The sequence below is a fragment of the Dipodomys ordii genome, unplaced genomic scaffold (assembly GCF_000151885.1).
Source record: "Dipodomys ordii isolate 6190 unplaced genomic scaffold, Dord_2.0 Scaffold11, whole genome shotgun sequence".
NCBI classification, from domain to species: Eukaryota; Metazoa; Chordata; class Mammalia; order Rodentia; family Heteromyidae; genus Dipodomys; species Dipodomys ordii.
Window position 1 is genome coordinate 8,567,386 of NW_012267227.1, and position 24,605 is coordinate 8,591,990.

Genomic DNA, 24,605 nt, shown 5'->3' on the forward strand with positions numbered 1-24,605 from the left:
AATTTGAGCGCTCTGGTCACATTTTTAAGTACTTGTTTCCCAAATGTTGATTCTGAAGTTGTTTTTCAACAGGTCCCATTCTTTTTTTTTTTGGGTCCAGTCGTGGTGCCTGAACTCTGGGCCTGGGCGCTGTCCCTCAGCTCTTCAGCTCAAGGCTAGCACTCTACCACTTGAGCCACAGCGCCACTTCCCGCTTTTTGCTTATGTGGTGCTGAGGAATCGAACCCAGGGCCTCATGCATGCAAGGCAAGCGCTTTACCACTGAGCCACCTTCCCAGCCCTTGAAGGATATTTTTTGCTGGGAATAAATTCCTGTTTAATATTTTGTTTTTCTTTGGTTGCTTTGAGTGCATTACTCGGTTGCCTCCCAAACTTTGTTTCTGAGTACAAGTTAGCAGTTAATTCTATCACTTTTTCTGTATATGACAAATTATTTCTCCCTTGTTGCTGTCAGTGTTTATTTTGTTTATTATTTGTTCCCATATGGGCTCACTCTGGCTTCAACACTTGGACTCTTATGTGTGTGGTATTGATTGCTTGTGGCATCCTGTTTAGAATTTGTAGATTAGTTGTGGTTGTGGAGTTTAACATCATTATCTCCTGGAATACTTTCTCTGTTCTTTGAATAACTTCCCTTCTAAAACTTGGATGGCATTTGTGTTGAGGTGGCTGGTGTTACTCCGTTCATCTCCCAGGCTTGCTTTTTCTTATCTTTTTCTGTATCCCTTATCTCTCTATTTACTAAGACTTTTTACCATGTGACTCATTTTCCCCAGATTTTCCTCCATATGTTTGAAACCTGGGCAGCCTCGTTTGGCAGCACTCCTGTTCAGGTCTTGGGAGCTAAGTCATGGCAAAAATAATGAAGACTCACAGTTATTACCTGAATTTGGGTGGTTTTCATATCATTTGCCTTTAGTCACTTTCCAGACCCGTGCAATTGTTTTTTCTTTTCTTTGTTTTTTGTTGGTCGTGGGGCTTGAACTCTGGCCTGGGCGCTGTCCCTCAGCTCTTCAGCTCAAGGCCAGTGCTCTACCACTTGACCACAGTGCCACTTGCAGTTTTTCTGGTGGTTAGTTGGAGATAAGAGTCTCACAGACTTTCCTGCCCAGACTGGCTTTGAACCACGATCTTCAGATCTCAGCCTCCTGAGTAGCTAGGATTACAGGCATGAGCCACCAGCACCCAGCTGACCACTTTATTTTAAATTCTACTCCCAATACTTTTTATTCCTAGCATTTATCTTCATCGTGTAAACAAATTTCAGTTTGTTGCCTAGAACATAGTGAGCACTCAATGCTGTATGACTGAATGGTCTCATTTAATTTTTAAACTTTCCAAATGTTAGTATAAATGAGAAACCTATTTTGTTATTGTGCTTACTGGTAACATGATTGTGTGAGAACTTAATGCTATCTGGATGCTAAGATACAGGATATCTATACTCTGACAACTAGACTAATACAGAACCCAGTCTTCTCGGAGAGGACGTCCTCTTAACGATCAATTTGAGTTGTTCACCCAAGTGAGTAAAATAAACAGCTCCTCGCTTATCTTCCCAGACATACCCTAGCAGTAAAGGATTCCCTTCCTCCCTTTCCTTCTTCACAGGAGAAAAAATGCTTTCATCCTCAGATTTGTGCTAAAATGAATGCTTTGTTGTTGACCAAAGTTGTGACCCAGACTTGATAAACTTAACTTTGCAGTACTTAATTAAATTGTTGTTGTTGTTGCTGTTGTTATTGATGTTGATCATGGGACTTGAACTCGGGCCTGGGTGCTGACCCTGAGCTCTTTTGCTCCAGGCTAGTGCTCTAACACTTTGAGCTGCAACTCCACGTCCTTTAGTTAAAATTTACCAGGCTGGGAAGGCTGAGTGGTAGAGTGCTTGCCTTGCATGAATGAGGCCCTGGGTTCAATTCCTCAGCGCCACATAAGCAGGAAAAGCTGGAAGTGGTGCTGTTAATCAAGTGGTAGAGCGCTAGCCTTGAGCTGAAGAGCTGAGGAACAGCACCCAGGCTTAGTTCAGGCCCACGACCAACCAAAAAAAAAAAAAAAATTTACCATGGCTTGAAATGGGTTTTTGGTTCTAGGGTAAGGTTTATCTTATGATGTGCACTAGGATGATATAAAAATGTATCAGCTTTCAGTTGCTTGGTGAAAGACATAAGTGATTTTCGAAACCAATAATGTGTTTTCCTAGAACTTGAGTGGTAGAAACCTAGCAAAGATGCTAGATTTAGGAAGGGGGTTTTTGTTTTTTGAAAACTACAGAATGATATAATTTATATAAGCCCACAACAATTTATAGGATCTTGAGGCTTTTTCCTTCTTTTCCATTAAACATTTCAGTTATTTTATCCTTTCTTAGAAATGGGAGGAAAACAGTTTATGTTTTGATTTTCTCTGCTGTTGTGATGACTCTAGTGGAGCAAGTTGTCATTAAGCCCAAATTTGGGGTTCTGGTAACTTTTTGATAATTATAAAGAACGTCCTAGCCATTGTCAAGTAGCTCTCAAATTCACTTTATTGTCTTAAAGAAAAATCAGAAAATATATGATGGTATATCTAGGTAATCTGTATAGAAAAAACTCAGTTTTCACTAATATTTTTATATTGAAAGCCTGATGACATAATACACCAAAGTGTACTCTGATAGAAAACAAATGTTTGTACTCTAATTCTTCTTTGGACTATTAAGTCAAACTTTCAAACACATATAAGCCTGCTTTCTCTGCTTGAAATACTTTTTGGTGCTTCCTATCCGGGAGACTGAATTTGTACATTATAGGAGCTTCAACCTGGTTGAAGCTGGTTGTACAACTGATACTAGAAAAACATTATTTTAAAAAATGCTAATTGAGAGTAATTGAGCATAAATTGAACATTTTCATGAGCAAATACTAGGACCGAAAGTAGAGGAAAAAACAGGCTTATCATAGATAGGACCGTGTATATAAAACTTGATAGAGTTGAATTTTTAACTTATTGTTTTTTATTTGTTTGTTTTTTGTCAGTCGTAGGGCTTGAACTCTGGGCCAGGGCGCTGTCCCTCAGCTCTTCAGCTCAAGGCAAGCACTCTACTGCTTGAGCCACAGCACCACTTCTGGTTTTCTAGTGGTTTATTGGAAATAAGAGTCTCATGGACTTCCTGCCCAGGCTGGCTTTGAACCGTGATCCTCAGATCTCAGCCTCCTGAGTAGCTAGGATTACAGGCAACTAATTGTATTTTTGTTTAACAAAAGTTTCTGCAAAGAGATCATTATGGCTATGTATTTCTCAACTGTTTCTCTTGGCCTTTCTTTAGCCCTCATCCAATCTTGATAAGCACAAATATACTTTTGGTTAATATCATTTGAAATTTCAACATAAGTTAAATATTATTCTAAATATGAGTGAATGAAAGCTTTTTTGCTTGCAGAAGGGAGCCCTTTTACTATCCTCATGTTTTTAGTATGAAATTGTTACGTAGTTTGTTCAATAAAATGACTGGTATTTTAGGTTCCCCCCCAGACTTGAAATCTTTTTCATAATTTTGTTTAAAGAAAATATAAAAGGCAAGTGCTGCACGGTGATTCATGCCTGTAATCCTAGCTACTTAGGAAGCTGAGATCTGAGGATCACAGTTTAAAGCCAGCAGAAAAGTCTGTGAGCCTCTTATCTCCAATAAACCACCAGAAAATTGGAAGTGGTGCTGTGGCTCAAGTGGTATAGCCCAAAAAAAAAGGTAGCAGTATATGTCATTGGAAATTTCAGGTCAAATCTTTTTCTGTTCTGGATATTTCACATATGTGGAGTTTTCAAGGTTCTCCTATATTATAGCATTCCTTTTACAGTTGAACTTAAGTTATTCTTAAAAGTTTATGCACGTAGGGCTGGGTAGAGTGCTTGCCTTGCATGCATGAGGCCCTCGGTTTGATTCTTCAGTACCACATCAACAGAAAAAGCCAGAAGTGGTGCTGTTGATAGAGCGCTAGCCTTGAGCTGAAGAGCTGAGGGTCAGCGCCCAGGCCCAGAGTTCAGGCCCCATGACTGGCAAAAAAAAAAAAAGTTTATGCACGTAGTCTTCTAGTGCTCAAAAAACAGTACCAGTGCCAGTACAGTCTAGTATTGCAAGATAACCATATCATGGGATATGCTTTCAATAAAAATAAAATACTATTGCCAGACGCCGATGGCTCACGCCTGTAATCTTAGCTACTCAAGAGGCTGAGATCTGAGGATCACAGTTCAAAGCCAGCCTGGGCAGGAAAGTCCGTGAGACTCTTACCTCCAATAAACAACCAGAAAAGCAGAAGTGGTGCTGTGGCTCAAGTGGTAAAGAGCTCTCCTTGAGCTAAAGAGCTGAGGGACAGACAGCACCCAGGCCCAGAGTTCAAGCCCCATAACCAACCCCCACCCCCACCCCACCCCCAAAAAAGTACCATTATCCTTTATTTCATAAAGCCAGCCAAATATACTTCTTTTTGACAAGCAGTGAACAGAAAACTCTTATGCTTGTTTTGTTCTTTTTGTCTTGCAATACTAGACTGTGAACTCAGTCACATACTTACAAGGTGGGTGTGCTACCACTTAAGTTACACTGTGTTGTCTTTTTGTTTTTGTTGTTTTTTTTTTTTTTTTTGGTCCGGTCGTGGGGCCTAAACTCTGGGCCTGAGTGCTGTCCCTCAGCTCTTCAGCTCAAGGCTAGCACTCTACCACTTGAGCCACAGTGCCACTTCCGGCTTTTTTCTTTTTGCTTATGGGGTGCTGAGGAATCGAACCCAGGGCCTCAGGCATGCAAGGTAAGCGCTCTACCACTGAGCCAACTTCCCAGCCCATGTTTTTGTTGTTTTTCAGATAGGGTCTCAACACTTCTTCTAGGAACTGGTCTTGGACCACAATCCTCCTACCTATGTCTCCTGCCTACATATAATTATGGGTACAGGCCACCAAGCCCAGCTTATTTGTTGAGGTGCAGTTCACTTTTTGCCTGAGCTGGCCTCAGTAACTGGGATTAGCCTGGGCAAGTCCTCTAATGAAGATCCTTCCAACCTCTGCCTCCCAAGTAAATGGTATTACAGGTGTATGCCACCACCCTGACCACTTACTGACATTTACATTTTTACAAACACGTCTAGTAATCTGATGTTTCACATACTTGCCATGTGACACTCTTTGTCTTGTTAGTCAAGCAAGACGTGAGGATCTTTGCATAGATCAGTGAGACTTGTTTGGGAGGCCATATTGACCAATGAAATACACAATCTATCCAAGGCTGGCCACTGACCCTAAGCTCTTTTGCTCAAGGCTAGTGCTCTACCACCTTGAGCCACAGCTCCAGTTCTGATTTTTCTGGTGGTTAATTGGAGATAAGAGTCTCACAAACTTTCCTGCTCCGGCTGGCTTTGCCTGGCTGATTTTGAACCATGATCCAGGATGTCAGCCTTCTAGGTCACTAAGATTACAGTCATAAGCCACCAGTGCCCAGCTATATATGTTATTTTTGTAAGCTAGCCTTCCTTGGTTTAACATGGTAGGCATTTTAGGGATTAAGAGAGTCGTTGAGCGATTTTAGAACCACATTTAAGGCATAGTAAAGTGGGGAGAAGTTGGAGGCTTACAGGTGTTGAGACACTTCAGTTATGTGTGATCTTAAGTGCACTTTAGGACTTCCGTTGTTTATCTATAGTGTGTGGGGTTCAGTCTTTGTGTAATCCAGTGATAAACCAATTAACTTGTATAATTTATGGACTACGATTTAGGGGGGAAAAAAACAAACCAGAATTGGGAATGTGGTAGAGTGCTTCCCTAGTATGTATGAGCTCTGAGTTCAATTCCTCAGCACCACATAAACAGAAAAAACAGTAATGATCACAGTAATGAGTAAATACCTTGTTGAAAGTGACATAAATCTAGATAATCTGATGGCCGTGAAGATGAAAATGAAAATAGACTGAAAAACTTCCAGGATAAAGAGAGGTCTAAGTAAATGAAATGCATCATAAAGAACAGAATTAGCTGGGCTCTGGTGGCTCACACCTGTAATCCTAGCTACCTGGGAGACTGAGATCAGGAAGGAACATGGTTCGAGGCCAGCCCAGGCAAAAAAGTTCACAGGGCTGCATTTCAAAGGAAGAAGCTGGGCATGGAAGTGCACTTGTATCATCCCAGCTATACTGGGGAGCAAAATGTAAGAGGCTTGTGTTCCAAGTTTGTATGCTAAAAAGAGCTAGAGACATAGCACAACCATAGAGCACCTGCCTAGCAAGCGCAAGACCCGAGTTCAAACCTTCAGCAGCCCTCCCCCCACACACAAACACAAATAAAAAGAAAAGGTAAATTAAGCAGACTCTAAAACCAAACTCTTTGGAAACGAGAGGAAGAATGTGATGATAAATAACAATTGAGGTGGTAAGGTAGTATCTCATGGTTTTGTTTGTTTCATTTTTCCTTTATGAGAGAGCTATACAGGGTATAATTGTAAATCTATTAGCTATTATAGAGCAAGGTCAAATGGAAAATACCCATCAGAGTTTTAAAATTTTAGATTTAGGAACTATGTGCATGTAATTCATAGATTAAATTATCTGTGAACAAAATCTGAGTGAACTTTTATGGTGAATTTTGATAAGAATAAAGTAGGACTAGTTAAAAATGTTTTCAAAAGTTGGTTGGGGCCGGGCGCTGGTGGCTCACACCTGTAATCCTTGCTACTCAGGAGGCTGAGATCTGAGGATCGCGGTTCAAAGCCAGCCCAGGCAGGAGAGACCATGAGACTCCTATCTCCAATAAACCACCAGAAAACCGGAAGTGGCGCTGTAGCTCAAGTGGTAGAGTGCTCGCCTTGAGCTGAAGAGCTGAGGGACAGCGCCCAGGCCCAGAGTTCAAGCTCCACGACCGACCAAAAAAAAAAAAAAAAAAGTTGGTTGGGGGGGGTCTGGGAATGTGGCTCAAGTAGTAGAGTGTAGTCTTGAGCAAAAGAAGCTTAGGGATAGTGTCCAGGTTCTGAGATCAAATCCCAGGACTGGCAAAAAAAAAAAAAGTTGGTTGGGCATGGTTGCTCTAATTTGTAATCCTAGCTACTTAGGAGACAGAAACCAGAAAAATCATGGGCAAAAAGTGAGATCCTGTCTCACTAAAAAAAATGTGTAAAAAAAAAAAAATAGCTCAGGTAAAAAAAGGTTTGAGATATGGCACAATTGGTAGAGTACCTATCTAATAAGTGCAAGACCTGCATTTATAAACACCAGTATAGCAGGAGGAGAGAAGAGAGCTCTTTGTTTAAGCTGTGCCTTAAGAATAAATTGTGCCACCAGGAATGCTAATAATGTCACCATGGTCTCCATTGCAATGGAGTTTTGCTTGAATTAGGCTACCATGATTTTGCTATGGTATTTTTATTGTAATGGGATTTATGGCACATTTGATGCTGTTATGTAGTATAGAAAACTTAGATGGGAAAGAAAGCACTAAAGAGAATGCAGAATATTTTAAAATGACATGTTTTGCAGGACAGTAGCGTACACTTTTTAAGCTCATTCCATCCACAGGAAGTAGCAGCAACAGCAGTCATACAAAGGTAGGCATTTGAAAATCAGAAAAGGGTCCTAGAAGTCACTTCATCCAGTTTATGGTTGTAATGAAGTGGAGTTAATGATTAGGCTAAGACTGACTAAGGAGGTTTCTCTTGGCTCTTGCAATTATTCTCCTGTAACACAGGTAGACTTGCCTTCTTTAAACATAGAAATGAGAAACTTTTGTATTAACCTACAACTTTGTACTTTTATAAAGTAATAGGGAGTGAGGGGGATGTCTGTGGCTCATGCCTTTAATCCTAGTTACTCAGGAGGCTGAGATCTGAGGATCATGGTTCAAAGCCAATTCAGGCAGGAAAGTCTATGTGGCTTTTATCTCCAGTTAATCACCAAAAAAGCTAGAAGTGAAACTGGAGCAGCGCTCTTGAACAACAACAACAAAGAAAAGTCAGGGACAGTGCCCAGGCTCTTAGTTCAAGCCCTAGCCTAGAGATAGGGAAGGAGGGAGGGAGATAATTTTTAATTTGCAATAATAGAACCCAACAGCTCATTGAGTTATTTTAGAAATGAGAAAAATGTAGTTTTGTTTTGATTGGTAGGTGAATTCATTTCATCTGGTATCGATTTAGACAGTATTTTATGTAAGATAATAGTAAATTTAGTAGGTTTTTTTTTCATTTTATTTTATTTTGTGAACATACTGTACAGAGGGGTTACAATTACATGGGCAGGATAATGCGTACATTTCTTATCAAGCATTGCAGCCTCCTCCTTTGTTTACCCTTCACATCCCTTCCCAGCTTCCCCCCCACCCCCCCAACCCGTCCTCCCCCCTCCCCCCTAGTAGGGGTTTTAAATACTGATTTTTCACTGGGGAGATTATGGGTTATGGGGAACATCTTTATACACCATTGGTAGGAATGTAAATTCAGTGTGGAGGTTCCTTAAAACACTAAAAATAGGGGCTGGGAATGTGGCTCAGTGGTAGAGTGCTTGCCTAGCATGCATGAAGGCCTGGATTCAATTCCTAAGTACCACATATACAGAAAAAGCCAGAAGTGGCACTGTGGCTCAAATGGTAGAGCGCTAGCCTTGAGCAAAAGAAGCTAACGGACAGTGCTCAGGCTCTTGAGTTTAAGCTCCAGGACTAGCAAAAACAAAAGCAAAAAAAAAAAAAAAAAACTAAAAAAAAAAACTACCACCACTCTTGGGCATTTACACAAAGATACAAAAGAGACATTGCACACTTAAGTTTACTGCAGCGCTATTCACATAGCCAAGCTGTGGAAACAGTCTTACAAATGATGATTAGATCAATAAAATATGGTGTGGGGTGTATGTGTGTGTATCCAACTAGTTGATGGTAATAAATAAAAACTAAATAAGTGAATGAATAAATACTTAAAAGTTTTTAAAAACCCTGATCTTTCTTTATAATTAGCAAGAAGTTGAGAAGTTTACAGACCTAGAGAAACTCTACCTCTACCTTCAGCTGCCTTCTGGTCTCAGCAATGGAGAGAAAAGGTACACCTATGTTTATGCTGCTTATTGACCATTCCTAGGATGCATGTATGCTGTGTTGTCACTGTTACTGTGTTAGAAAGTTTCTAAAGCTGTTAGTAACAGAATAGTAGGCAAAATAGTAGGGTTTTGTTGTTGTTGTTTGTTTTGTTTTTGTCAGTTGTGGGGCTTGAACTCAGGGCTTAGGTGCCTTCCTTGGGCTTTTTTGCTCAAGGCTGGTGCTTTACCACTTTGAGCCACAGTGTTACTTATAGTTTTCTGGTGGTTAGTTGGAGATAAGATTTTCATGGACTTTCCTGCCCAGGCTAGCTTTCAACTGTGATCCTCAGATCTCAGCCTCTTGAGTAGCTAGGATTAGGTTCTTTGGTAATTCAGTTGAGTACTTGCAATTTTTACTAATTAGTTTATGCAGTTGGGTAAGTACTGTGTAATGCAATTTAGGTTATTTTTTATGGACACTTTTTTTTATGCAGCATGAGAAGTTGTGAAAACTGAACAGAAAACAAAATACATATATAAGTATTAGAAGAATTCAGGTGCTGTCCGGTCAGTACATCACAGAAAGTAAAAGGAAAAAGTAAAAAATGAATGTTAATTCATGATAAATATAAGTTGTTTTAAGTACTTGATATTGCTTTAGTTTCATCATTAAAAAATACCTCTTCTAGAAAATGAGAAAAACGGTTCTTTAGTCATACTATTAAGAGAATTTCCTTGCCCTTAGTATCTTAGAGTTCATTGCATTTATAATTGTACTCAACATCTACTTTTAAAAAGTTGTACCTAAAAAGAAATGGCAATGAGATAGGCACAGATATATAGATACTGAGCAGTATCTTTTGGGGATGGATTCAGTGTTCTTAGAAAGGTAGCTGTGATGAGAGTGAGAATCAGCACAATAGCTTCCTTATATTGCCTCTGCTGTCCTTAACAGGGGGACTGTTTACAAATTATACTTCTTTTTTTTGGGTGGGGGGTCCGGTCGTGGGGCCTGAACTCTGGGTCTGAGCGCTGTCCCTCAGCTCAAGGCTAGCGCTCTGCCACTGGAGCCACAGTACCACTTCCGGCTTTTTTTCATTTTTTTTTTGCTTATGTGGTGCTGAGGAATCGAATCCAGGGCCTCCTGCAAGCAAGGCAAGCACTCTACCTCTGAGCCACCTTCCCAGCCCCTACAAATTATACTTCTGAGCCCCAAAACTTACCATGTCCAGTGGACAGCTAGATGGGACCTACTTGGAGTAGTTTTTCCTTTCAAGACCTTTCCCATGAATTCTACTCTGGAATTAGAGGCATTTAGTAAGATTTCGTTGTTGTTCTGCATTGTATAATTCTTTTAGTATGCTGAACAAGTAGTAAATAAACTCTTATTTTAATGTTTGCTTTTTTAAGTTTCATGATTTGGTTTAAACTCTTTTTTGGGGTGGGGGGATATTGGTTGTGGCTTTAACTCAGTGCCTGGGCACTGTCCCTTAGCTTTTATACTCAAGGCTAACGCTCTACCACTTGGAGCCACAGCTCTCCTTCTTGTTTTCTGAATAGTTTATTGGAGATAAGAGTCTCATAGACTTTCCTGCCTGTGCTGAATTCGAACTGTGATCCTCAGATCTCAGCCTCCTGTGTAGCTAGGATTATAGGCTTGAGCCTGGTACATAGCTTAAACAGTCTGTCTGTCTGTCTGTCTGTCTGTCTCTCTCTCTCTCTTAATGTTTATTTTTTAAAAGTTTCATGGTTTGGTAAATGTGGTTAAATGGACAGTCAAGTAAACCCATAAATATCCACTGTGAGGTAATTTTGATCAAAACCAATACTAAGTTTTGTCATTACTCTGACACCATAGAAGTCATAGAAGGGGTGCAACCAGCAGTAATTGCAATCTGAGGCTAGTTGTAATTAACCACTCACAGCCACAGCTGGACAATTTGTATATCGATCACTTGGTATCATCAACATGTACTAAATTCTGCTTGGTCACTTATAGTGCTTGTACATAGTGTGTTAATGGAACATGTAAGCCTCACTCAAAAATCCGTATGTGAGTTACGATCTAGTTCAGCTAAATATGTTTCTATTTTCTGACTAGTGATCAGAATGCCATGTCATCGAGCCGGGCACAGCAAATGCATGCCTTTTCTTGGATTCGGAATACCCTGGAAGAACATCCTGAGACTTCCCTCCCCAAACAGGAAGTCTATGATGAGTACAAGTAAGTGTTGTGTGTGTGAGACAGATTGTGATACGTTAAAATATATATTAACAACTGTGATTAAATACTATATGCAGCTACAATGTTTTTATCACTGATGAATATCAGGCTGATATCTGGGAGTTGCACTTAGAAATCTCTAAGATTCCTTCCAGCTCCTAGCGTCTGTAGTAGTGTATAATACAGGGCAAGATTACTGAATAAAAGGACTTTTCCAGCTGGTCACTCAACAGTGGCACATCCCTATAATCCTAGCTGCTCAAAAGGCTGATCTGAGGATTGTGGTTCAGTGCCAGCCTGACCAGGGAAGTCCCTTGAGACTCATATCTCCAGATAAGCACCAAAAAGCCAGAATTGGTGGTTCAAATGGTAGAGAACCAACCTTGAGTGAAAAAGCTAAAGGACAGCACCCAGGCCCTGAGTGCAAGCCCCAGTACCAGCACAAAACAAAACAACAGGGGCTGGGAAGGTGGCTCAGTGGTAGAGCACTTGCCTTGCATACATGAGGCCCTGGGTTCGATTCCTCAGCACCATATCAGCAAAAAGAAAAAAAAAACAGAAGTGGCACTGTGGCTCAAGTGGTAGAGCGCTAGCCTTGAGCTGAAGAGCTGAGGGACAGTGGCCAGGCCCAGAGTTCAGGCCCCACGACGGGACCCCCCCAAAAAAAATTAAAAAACAAAACAAAACAACACAGAAAGCCCATGTAGCTTGGACAAATGTCATATTGTAAGTTAAAGATGCATGAAGTTTTTTTAGCTCTAAAATTATAAAAGTTGTCTGAAATAGGAACTTTCCAAATGACATGCTAGTTTGCAAAAGACAAACTGGGCAGATGAATTCATGACATTTTTCACAGTAAGAGAACCCAGGATATTTGTATATTCAAAATACATTGTTCATATTGCCAGAGATATGGCCAGTAGACCTGGTCCATGAAAGCAGTCTATATTTTCCTAAAAGATTCCTACTTTGGTAAGACATGGTTATATTCTTCCATAATACTCTGAATTTGTCTTTCTTGTAAAGGTCTTTCAGAGACTAAATTTTTTTTTTTTTTTTTTGCAAGTCTTGGGGCTTGAACTCTGGGCCTGGGTGCTGTCCCTGAGCCCTTCAGGCATCAGCGCCACTTCCGGTTTTCTGGTGGTTAATTGGAGATAAGAGTCTCATGGACTACTTTCCTGCCCGGGCTAGTTGAACTGCAGTCCTCAGATCTCAGCCTCCTGAGTAGCGAGGATGACAGGCGTGAGCCACTGGCGCCTGGCTTATCAGAGACTCAATTTTTACTTAAGTGCAGATGGCAGCAGCTAGGCATGTCAAATCAGATCTGAGGACAGTCTGTTTGTAAAGTGCCCTCGAGGCCCCTTTTTTTTCTTTCTTCAGCCTCATCTTTTCTTCTCTACCTCATCTTCCTTTTTTTTTTTTTTCCTGTGAATCACTTATTGCTGCCAAATAGTTTTGATTTTCAAAAACTCACTTTTTCATAGCATCCCCTCCTATTTGGTGGTTGTAATTAATGTCTCCCCGTATCTTTGAGAATATACAGCGGAAGAATTCAGGAGTTAGGTTTACTTAATTCATTTTTATTTCTACAAATAATATGCAAATATATGCTTATAAGAAAATTGTGGCTCAAGCAGTAGAGCGCTTGCTTTGAGCTGAAGAGTGCAGGGACGGCTCCCAGGCCCAGAGTTCAAACCCCACGACCGACCAAAAAAAAAAAAGAAAAAGAATATTGGAAGTATAGCATCAAATTAAATTCTTTTCTATTCCCTTCAATTTTCTAATAGATTTAAATATTAGCTTTATTTTTCTATATATGAGTTACATTAATTTTTAGTAAATTTTGCCTTTTATTCTTTTTACTTGAAGTGAAAACATTATATATGTTATATATATTGTTGGGTTTTTTTTTTCTTTTTTTTGGGTCCGGTCGTGGGGCCTGGACTCTGGGCCTGGGCGCTGACCCTCAGCTCTTCAGCTCAAGGCAAAGCGCTGAGCCACAGCGCCACTTCCTTCTTTTTGTGGTGCTGAGGAATCGAACCCAGGGCCTCATGCATGGAAGGCAAGTGCTCTACCACTGAGCCACCTTCCCAGCCCCAGGTGGAACTTTTTTAAGTCTTCTATTGATAGGCATTTAGGTAGCTCCTAATTTTTTTTTTTTACTAGAATATAGATTTTTACACTTGTATACTGAAGTAATATATTGTTGAAGTAATACTGAAGTGTAAGTCTTGTATAAGGGGAATCATTGGATCAAACGTTGCAGTTTTGAGCTGGGCGCCAGTGGCTCACACCTGTAATCCTAGCTACTCAGGAGGCTGAGATCTGAGGATCATGGTTCAAAGCCAGCCCAGGCAGGAAAGTCCATGAGACTCTTATTTTGCAATAAACCACTAGAAAACCAGAAGTGGTGCTGTGGCTCAAGCGGGAGATCGCTCACCGTGAGCTAAAGAGCTGAGGGATAGCGTCCAAGCCCAGGGTTCAAGCCCCACGACCAACAACAACAAAAAAAAAGCTGCAGGTTTGAGGGCTAAGGCTCTAGCTTAGTGGTAGAGCATTTGCCTTGTAAACACGAGGCATGCATGAGGCTCTGGTTCATTCCCTAGCACTGAAAGAAAAGTAGCCACAACTTTTTGCCAATTTTCTGTTTGATTTTTAAATGATTACAATATTCAGATAGTTGTAAAAATAAAGAAAATAAAAGATACACAGGGAAGAAATTCCATCATACCTTTGCCATCTCCATAACAACAACTTTGTTTCTTGTATATTATGCCAGCAGTATTTTATGATTGTGTGTAAATAAAAACACGATTACAAACTTTTTCTTTTCACAATTGACAGCATGCTATATGTTTCTGTATTTGAATTTCTTCATCCAGCACCATAACCTGTGATCATTTCTTAATGAAAATTAATTATACTTAGTAACTATGGTACTTAGATATCAATTGACATCTTGTTTGATTTTAACCTTTTAGTAATAGAAACACTGATGCTGTGAGTGAACACATGTATCCTCAGTATCTCAGTAACCTGAATTCTAAAATGACTACATTCTTGAGCATTGTAATTTGGGTAGCAGTTTCCTGACATGTAGGAACAGTCTTCTTTTTTTTTTTTTTTTGGTCTTTCATTTCCTGCTTTGTCTTTACTTGCCCTTTTATTGCTATTCTTAGCTTTTTCACTTTTTGTTCTCTCTATGTAGGAAGTTGTCTTCTTGGGTCTAGTGATCTTTTTGTTATCTGTTTATAGTCACCATGGAAAGCATACCTTTGGAAGTGCCATGTATCCCAGATCTTGTCCTCTGGTGTTATGTGTGTGTGTTTGTGTGTTTGTGTGTATGTGTGTGTGTGTTTGTAAAATGTAGATGCATTATAATGGAATCACATTTTATATTAGATCTTTTTTGCCTTGTACATGGCAATTTTTTTTATATATTCAGGGTAATTTAATCCTAAATTAATTTTGTTGATTTCAACAAAGCAACCCTTCCCACGTATTTTTCATTTGTGTGGTTACCTAAAATTATTTTTCAGGTGAATATCTGATCTTAGTTTAATCTTGCCTTAATAAAACTTCTCATGAAGGCCTAAAGTAAAAGATACCGTAAGCAGTAGCATCTTCAGCCTTGTACAGCTATGCTACCCTTGGGACACTGTTCTCAGGTGTCATACCAAATGCTGGAGCCCAGGGGACTTCAGCAGGTCTCAGTCACATGTCACTGCCCAGGACAGGCTGCAGTATGACAAAGACAGAACGAACGGTCAAGAACAGATACTTCCAGATTTTGCTTTCCTTGAAAGTTTTGGAGGATTTCAGTAGCTATTCCACTTTGAATGGAATAGAGTGAATTTTTCATTTGATCGTATTACTTTTCCTTCTTTTGATTCCAGACTATCGACCAAATGTATTGTTTAACACCTTAAAGAAAACATCATTCTCCCATATCTTCAGAACATCCCTAAATTTCTTATATTGTGATCTGTACTACCTGAATGCTGGGTCACTAAAATCTCAGTACGATTTAGCTATAAAGGAGCTTTGATTGGAGAAATGCCAATGCTTAATAAGTCTTTCTCTTTATAAGTATTTGATATGGTTTTAGTTACAGCCCAGGCATTCATTACACTTACAGTTATTAGCAATAGAAGTATGTACAAAAATTGAATGAGATTAGACCAGTTAGATTCTTTCCAGATATCCTTCTCTATACAAGTTCTTCATCTAGAATGTGTATTTAATAGGCCGAGCAAGTGGTTCACACTCTCTACTTCCCAGCTGCTTAGGAAGTGGAGATTGGAAGGACATTGTTCAAAGCCAGCCCTGGCCTTGAAATGGACATGATATGGCACAGCTATAATTCCAGCTACTTTGAACGCCTTCATGGTCTGAGACCAGCCCCGGGCAAAAATTCAGGACCTTACCTGAAAAATAACAATGGCAAAATAGATCAGGGTATATGGCTCATGTGGTAGAATGCCTAGCTATGAATCATGAGGCCATGAGTTTATATCCCTTATACCTCCCTAAAAACACATGCCTGCCATCTGCATTTTTGTACCATTAAACAATATTTGCCTTCAACTTTTGTAGCTAATATGTAAGTGACATGAATAATAAGTACAAGGTTGAATTGGTACCATAGATTTTGAGTGGCTTATTCATGATCATATCGAATATTAGGTTAGCTTTCATTTTTAAAACATAATTTAAAATAAATAACAAGAAAAAATATAATTTAAGAATAACATTCAAGTATTAGCTATCTTGTGAACAGAACATTCTTTGTTCCTTACTTTTTTTTGAGTCTCACATAAATATAATTTGATGCTGAGTCGAGGCGTTAATTGATACATATCTTGCCTAAACAACCTGCAATTAAAGACTGAAGCAGGAAAATGAGATGTAAACTAATGAAGGTCTCTGCATGGCCTGAAATGACCTACAGCTTGAAATGAGAGCACTGGTTTCACTATTATGAAAAGATACCCTGTAAATGCTTGCTAAATTACACTTAAAACAGAATCATTGAATATGTTCATCTTTCTAATGGGAAAGAGGCGCTAACCACAGAATACTTTTTCTTTAAAGTTTGAACCACTGAGATTTAGACAGGCCATCTCACAACATAGAGCTATTCCATCAAGGGAAGTGTTCATATTGAGGTGTGACCCATTATTGGGAGTGTGTTCATTTCCACATATGGCAAGAAATGGAACTATATAACTTCTGAATGTATTTCCAGTTCTAAGCTTTTGCAGAATTAAAGAAGTTAGGGAAGAGGGGTGGGGAGAACACTAGATATTAATCTTATCAGTAAAGTAAGAAAGTTAGTACAGATCTCTGAGGTCCCTTCTAGTCCTAGTGTATCATGTTCCCACATCTTAAACCATCTAGTAGGCTCATCTAATGCCCTTCATGCTTGATGTTCTGTTAAAAGTTGTACTGGTTGTAAGCCTCATGATTGTGAAAGAGCCCTATCAGATGGGCTAGATGTACTCATACAGAACACAAGTTGAAGTATGCTTAGAAAGCTTTGTATTCTATCATACTGCAAACTTCCTGGATACTGTTCAAAGCAATGCTGCATAGAGTGAATCCAGCTAATTAAGTCTGAGCTAATTCTAATTCATGTCTCCAAAAAGTAGTGATCCCATAAATTGTGGTGGATTACTGGAAATCCATTGTTCCCTTTGTCAAAGGGATAAAATTGTATGTAGCACCATGCTGTGGAATGATGAATTCTATCACTCTCTCAACTGGTCCATCCTTCTTTTTGCAGGAGCTATTGTGACAATCTTGGTTACCATCCCTTAAGTGCTGCTGACTTTGGAAAGATCATGAAAAACGTCTTTCCAAACATGAAGGCACGGCGTTTGGGCACTAGAGGCAAATCTAAATATCCTTCACCAGAATGTTATCAGTAGCTGCTTAGGGTCTTACTTGTAGTTTATCTACCATTAAAGTTCTATGTTTAGAAATAACTTGAAAACAGAAACAAGGTACCGAGCCCAGCACCAGTCACTCATAATCCTAGTTACTCAGGAGGCTGAGATCTGAAGATCACAGTTTAAAGCCAGCCCAGGCAGGAAAGTCCATGAGACTCTTATCTTCAATATACTACTCAGAAAAAAACACAAGTGTTGTTGTGGCTCAAGTGGTAGAGCGCTAGCCTTGAGCTGAAGAGGTAAGGGACAGCGTTCAGGCCCAGAGTTCAAGCTCCATGACTGACAAAAAATAAGAAAGAAAACAAAATACTGAGTAAAATACTTACCAATGTTACTTTCCCAGTCAGTAACTAAAGTAGTGAGATAGTAATAAATTTTACCTTTCTCTGTGACTGGAAAGTTTTGGTCTCTTTTGCTCTAACAATAAAAATTAGGGAGAAATGACGTATTTTCAGCAATTGCATATTACATTAAAAGAAGCAGAGAAATATGTTAGCCTCTCTCCTTTCCCTCCTCTAATTTAGTAACTACATATCTCCTTGGTAGGAGTAATAATAATGTTACGGGAGTGATGATGATAATGCAGATAATGATACATTCAAAGTCATTCTTACGAGATTGTACTAAAAATTAGTGTTTAAAGTAATTTTAGCCAGCTATTTAAGGCCTATATTAAAATTAAAAGAGGGGCACAGAAAAGGTCCCTTTTTTTTTTCTTTTCTTTTTTTGTTTTTTTTTTGTTGGTTGTGAGGCTTTAACTCAGAGCTTGGGCGCTATCCCTGAGCTTTTGTGTTCAAGACTAGTGCTCTACCACTTTGAGCTACTTGCATTTTTCCAGTGGTTAATTGGAGATAAGAATCTCACGGATTTTGCTGCCTGGGCTAGCCTTGAAAACCATGATCTTTATATCTCAGCTTCTGGAGCAGTTAGGATTACAGATTACAGGCGTGAGCTACTGGTGCCTGGCAGAAAAGGTCCTTCTTGTGACAAGAAGACACACAGGGACAAACAGAAGTAAGGAAATGAAAATTCAAAATTTTTTAAAAAATGTTTTCACTCTTGGGAAAAGGTTGTAAACTAGAGGGTCTCTGTTCTTAGAAATATGCTCATTTTCTCTGTGCTGAGCTTCTGATCTCTTCGCAGCATAGGCTTAGTTACTGTGGAGGAGCTGAGGAAGGACAGGCAGAATGTGGCCGTTCTCAGGCGTTTCCAGGTGTTGCTGAGACACTTGCTACATGACCTAACCTTGTGTCCGGAACACAGAATGTCTTGATGTGTTTTTGGCCTGTTACCGGTGATAATCCTGTGTGATTCAGTGGAAAAAGAGAAATGAAAAGGTTAAAGCCCTTGTGACACTCTCTTACGAGCTGTTTTTGTCCCCGTGCCCTGGGCTAAAGTTTCTTTTCCCTGTGCCAGGTTTCCATCTTGGCTATTCCTTTACTTCTGACCTGTTTGTTACTGGTGGCTGGAATAGCGTCTTAGGAACAGTAATTCTCAGTATTTGTAACACATGAGAATAATTCAATCGACAACAGTAATAATGCACATTGTCTGAGAATAATTACAGTTTTAAAAAATGTCCTGAGAGGGCTGGGAAGGTAGCTCAGTGATAGAGCGCTTGTCTTGCATGCAAGAGGCCCTGGGTTCAATTCCTCAGCACCACATAAGCAAAAAGAAAAAAAGCCGGAAATGGCACTGTGGCTCAAGTGGTAGAGCGTTAGCCTTGAGCTGAAGAGCTGAGGGACAACGTGCAGGCCCAGAGTTCAAACCCCATGACTGACCCCCCCCACCAAAAAAAAAAAAGTGTTCTGAGAGACTAGGCACTGGCGGCTCACACCTGTAATCCTAGCTTAGCTACTCGAGAGGCTGAGATCTGAGAATTTTGGTTCAGAGGCAGCCTGGGAAAGTCCATGACACTCTTATCTCCAATTAACCACCAAAAAGCCAGAAATGGAGCTATAGGTGAAAGCACTAGCCTTGAACAAAAAAGCTCAAGAACAGCACGCAGGCCCTGAGTTCAAGTCTCACAACCAACCAAAAAAAATACATATATATCCTGAGTTTCTGATATTCAGCTTTTCTAATGAAGAATCTAGAAAGTAGGTATTATCTCATGCTGGGGTTATCTGTCTCTATAGGCAGTCCATTTTCTTTAGTGTACTTTCAACCTTAACTCTCTGTTACATATTGCTACAGTGGACTAAGGAAAAAAGCTTTTGTTCATATGCCAACACTGCCCAACCTTGACTTTCACAAAACTGGAGATGGGGTAAGAATTCTACCATTTCTTTTCAGTAAGTAGAATCACACCTTTATAACAATTGAAAAGCACCTTGCACAGTTGGATTTGGATAAAACCAGGAACTGTGTGCCTTTTACAGATAATTGAGCAGAAGAAGGTATTAGTGTGTGTGTTCTACATCATCATGAAAATCAGGAGAACAAAGACTTAAAGTTGTGTCTTAAAGATGTGTCCATGATAGGTCTTGACTATGTGTGAGAGAGAGAGAGTGTGTGTGTGTGTGTGTGTATGTGTGTGTTCAAGAAGGAAAATGTTGTAAAGTAGCTGTTGTATAGTATGTATAGGATAAAATTGTAGAAAATGTGGCTATTAGCATAATTGGATTTTTCACATGAGCCAGTGCTTCTAATTTAGAAAGACCAAACACATCTGGGAGTCCCCATAGATGTTCAACAGCCACTTACAGTGTTGTGTTTACCGTGTGCTGGTGGTCAGCTCTGCCAGTAGTCACTCCCACTGTTTGACCCTTCCGATTCAAATTGTATCCTCTCTTGAGAAGGCCAACTTTTAATGTGCTTCAGTTATCTCTCTGAACTTTTTTTTTTTTTCTTATGTTAACTTTTCCTTTTTCCTTTGTTTAGTTGGAGGGCACTGAACCTTCTGGGCAGCTTCAGAATATTGATGAGGAAGTTCTGTCTTCTGCTGGCCGACTTGTGTGTGAATGGGCCCAGAAGGTGTTAAGCCAGCCATTCGACACAGTCTTGGAGTTAGCCCGCTTCCTTGTAAAAAGTCACTATATAGGTACCAAGTCAATGGCAGCACTGACTGTCATGGCAGCAGCACCAGCAGGTAGGAAGTTATTGCTAAGCAGAAGGTGTGCTTGAAAAGGTCGTACGAGTTGGACTTGAGTTCATTCTTTCTCTACTTTACACGAATCACACATGGGTTTGTGAAGCCAGCAATCAAAACAGTCCTTTCAGAGTAGAGCTTAATAGAATACTTGCATAACTGCTCTGCTGCAACATGAAACTATTTGGATTCCCCCTACTGATTATTTTCTTATTGCTGTTTTTTTTAATGTGAAGAATGTGTATCTAAGTACTTTGAAATCTGTTTACCAGATTACATATTAGAAGTAAAATAAGATGAAATTTATAAGTGATATGCTTGACTCCTATCGCAGAAACTAAGCTTATAAATGAAGTAGTCTTTGAACATAATGATTGGTAACTTGGTCTCACAAAAAGCAAACTGTGAAGTTTTAGTATAAAACTCTATAGATTGATACATAGATGACTCTCTCCTAAATTAATAATTGTGTAAAGTATCAGTTCAAATGAACATAAAACTTGTTTGCCAAGATGATTCTTCTAAGTGCTAACTCTATAATAGGTTTAATCTACAATAGATTTATTCTGTTCATAATTTTATGGGATTTGTATGTATGTGCATGTAATGTGTCCTCTTGTTTTATAATCAACTGAGACCTAGTTTCAGAAAAATAGTTTCTTTTAAGAGCTAGCCATAACTTTGTCTGAATGTATGTAAACTGTGCGTGTCTTAAAACTTCATTTGCTTAAACTTACACACCAGCAGGACAGTGCTTGATCAGACACGTAGCTGGCCATGTAGCTGACATATGTTAACTCATTTCATTCCTGAAACATTCCTGTGAAAGATGAAATTTTCATTCCTGACACACAGATCAGGAAACAGATTCCAGAAGTTAAGTAGCTTATCCATGGTCAGATAAGGGATGGGGCCAGGATTTGAGTCCTGATATGTTTGTCTCCACAGTCTAGGTTAATTCTGTTATATCTATTATCTTTTCTTCTGGCAAAGGTATGGGCCCTGTAATTTCCTTTTTCTCTTTCTCCTCCTCCTGTTGGTACTGAGAAGATACTAGAACATACTGAGGAAGCATCAAGGGGAATTATCTGTTATCTCCCACATTATTCACAAGTCTAACTCAAATGCTGAATGAAGAGAATGAATTTCCAAGGCATAAGAGTAAATAAACAGTTCTTTTTATTGTTAAAAATACTAAAACATACACATATAAACAGGTTTTCAAAGCAGTTAGCTAGGAACATTATTTTACCAGTTCTATCATTAGTTAAAATAGCTTTTTAGTCCCTTGAAATGCAGATACAAGACCTTATTACATTATTATATATATACATTATATATATATACATACACACACACACACACACACACACACACACACATATATCCTTTTTGGTAAATCAAGTTTTGTTTTTTGAAGGCAAATTTGGGGTTTTTTTGTAAATGCAGTCTCCAGGTGAAGGAGAGCTTGTGTTACAAATGTCCTTTTTGTAAGTCAGCTGCTTGGATCTCACTCCTGTCTAGAAACCCTGGCAGGGGGAAAAGAGCCAAGTTGTGAGCCATTGGCAGAGGCCCTCCTGGGTGCAGGTGCTCCAAAATGGAACTGAGGCTGGGCCAGGGCAAACTAATACTCAGTGGTAAAGAAGGCCAAAAGATGAGGGGCAAGTGACCTAAGAGAGAGAATGAGTAGATGGGAGGGGGCAGTAGTTTCTTCCTTCTCTTCCCTGTCTTCCAACCCCTTCTCTCCATTCTTTTCCTTCCCCTCTCCTTTGTTCCTCTCCCCTCTGCTCCAGATTGTTGCTGTGCACTAGAACTGCCGAAAAGCAGACCAGCTGGGGCAGGCTAGATAGGGTTACCAGCATCAGCAGGATGGTGCTTCTCTCCCCTTCCCATTTGACTACCGTACACAGCTTACTTCTAATTACCTTAATGTTCTCTACGTATGAAAAGTGCTTTTGAAAAGATTACTTTTATTATATAACCCATCTTTCTTAAGCTAAAATTTATATCTTACTGGAAATGTGGCCCAGCCTTGTAGCACTTTGCTTAGCCTGAGCCAAGACCTTTGGTTTGATCCCAAGCATCAAGAAAAAAGTTAACATGTCTTGCTTACTGAGTCTCTTACTGAATTCTCTCGATATAAGATATATAGATGTAGGTATGCAAACACATCAGTCACCTTATTACTATTCAAAAACATTTCTCAGTGACACTTTCCAGACTAACTTAATAGTCTTACTATGAAATTCTGCTTCATGAATTTTAGATCATACCATATCATAGCAATTATAATGTCAGTGCTTATTTCTGTACATTTCTGTTAAGATTAAAAATTTACTTTGGCCTGCAGACTTTTTTCCCCCTAAAATAGGGAATTGTTTCAGCAAATACTGAGTATTCCTAGTGGGCTGAATATTAAAAGTCATGAAAATGCATGAACTTCATTCTAATTAGAAAAATGGACAATCTGATAAAATGTAAAAGTGCTCTCAGCACATATTTGTGCTTCAGCTTTACACATTTATGGCATAGCGATTCTTTGTTAGCTGCTATTGTTGAATTAACTGAAACTGTCGCCCTAGTCAAACTATTTTCAGATGTCAAAACCATGTTGACAAATGTTTATAAACTGAAGTCTGATAGTTAGCGTTGTAAAGAAATATAGTGAAAATCTGCTGTCTCAGTAGTTTTGTCCAGTAGATGTCTATACCCTTTCAAAGAATATGTAACTTCCTTCTACAAAAGAGAATGTAATATTTTACCTTTCCTTTCTGCTTATTTTCAGGAATTAAAGGAATCACCCAGCCTTCTGCTTTTATACCTACGGCGGAAAGTAATTCCTTTCAGCCGCAAGTGAAGACTTTGCCATCCCCAATTGATGCTAAACAGCAATTGCAACGGAAAATCCAAAAAAAGCAGCAAGAACAGAAACTACAATCCCCTTTGCCAGGAGATTCCCCAGCAAAAAAATCAGAAGGCACTTCCACCAATGGAGTGGCTAATCTTCCCAATGGAAACCCAGCGATCCTTTCTCCTCAGCCCATCGGCATTGTTGTGGCAGCTGTCCCCAGCCCCATTCCGGTAATAAGACTAAATATTAGTATTGGTCTTCTGGGAGGGTAGGACGTCAGTCATTTACTGAAAAGTGGCAGATGAGAAGATAAGTATATATGTAGAAACAATTATAAACTGGCTTTTTAGTGCCAGATTCCCCTGTAATCATGATCTTTCACTCAGAATGGATATTGTTGATTTCATAAGAAGCTACAAAATGAATGTAAGTAAAAATATGAAGATCCAGCCAGGCACTGGTGGCTTACTCCTGTAATCCTAGCTACTTAGGAGGCTGAGATCTGAGGGTTGTGGTTCAAAGCCAGTTGGGCAGGAAATTCTGTAAGATTCTTATCTCTAATAAACTACTCAAAAAAGCCAGAAGTGGCACTGTAGCTCAAGTGGTAGAGTGCCGACCTTGAATGAAAGAAACGGTAGGGACAGCACTCACATCCAGAGTTCAAGCCCCAGGACTGGCAAAAAGAAAAAGAAAAAAGAAGATAAACCAGCCCAGGCAGGAGATTCTTATCTCCAATTAACCACCTAAAAACTGGAAGTGAAGCTGTGGATCAAAGTGCTAGAGTGCTAGACTTGATCAAAAAAGCTCAGGGACAGTGCCCAGAGGGCACTGTCTATAAACAACAATGAATAAAAAAATATTAAAAAAATAAAAATAAAAAAAGATCCAGCCAGGTGCCGGTGGTTCACACCTGTAATCCCAGCTACTCAAGAGATTGAGATCTGAGGATTGTAGTTTGAAGCCAGCCTGGGCAAAAAAGTCAATGAGATTCTTAGCTCCAATTATTCACAGAGAAAGCTGGAAGTAAAGCTCTGGCTCAAGTGGTAGTGCACTAGCCTTGAGCCAGCAACAGTGCTCAAGAAGCTCAGAGACAGTGCCCAAGCCCTGAGTTCAAGTCCCAGGACCAGCACAAAAAAGATCTAAGATATATAAATTGTACATATAACCAATCAGAGCTTTAAGAGTGAGTTATTATCCAAGTTGTTTCATTCCTGGCTGAATTAGGAAAGTATAACTATAACTCTATCTTTGACTTAAACTTTTTTTTTTAAGATTCATGTGGATCATGTGTTGATAATTTAATGTAGGCCCTTCTCTGTGGCTAGCTGGAGATAGAACACTGGGCAAGTCTTGTAGCTACGCTGAGTTCATTTCCTTCTCTACGAGTGGAATTGTCTCTTCTCCTGTCTCACACAACTGAAGTTATGATGAAGGGGCTTTAAAGTGAGAGTACATGCTACTAAAGTAAAGT

General features: G+C 39.5%; 1 protein-coding gene across 2 annotated transcripts in view; it reads left to right on the plus strand.

Moving 5' to 3' along the window:
* Rfx7 (regulatory factor X, 7) overlaps nt 1-24,605 on the plus strand; it is a 34,872-nt gene that overhangs the window by 3,512 nt on the left and 6,755 nt on the right. The window contains exons 2-7 of one of the 2 annotated variants that reach the window (XM_013010231.1): nt 8,959-9,041; nt 11,119-11,241; nt 17,027-17,143; nt 19,377-19,461; nt 20,076-20,283; nt 23,069-23,364. In XM_013010231.1, the coding sequence (XP_012865685.1) occupies nt 11,132-11,241; nt 17,027-17,143; nt 19,377-19,461; nt 20,076-20,283; nt 23,069-23,364 (816 nt within the window). In that variant the 5' untranslated portion in view covers nt 8,959-9,041; nt 11,119-11,131. The remainder of the gene's footprint in view (nt 1-8,958; nt 9,042-11,118; nt 11,242-17,026; nt 17,144-19,376; nt 19,462-20,075; nt 20,284-23,068; nt 23,365-24,605) is intronic. The other variant, XM_013010230.1, reaches the window with a different exon arrangement.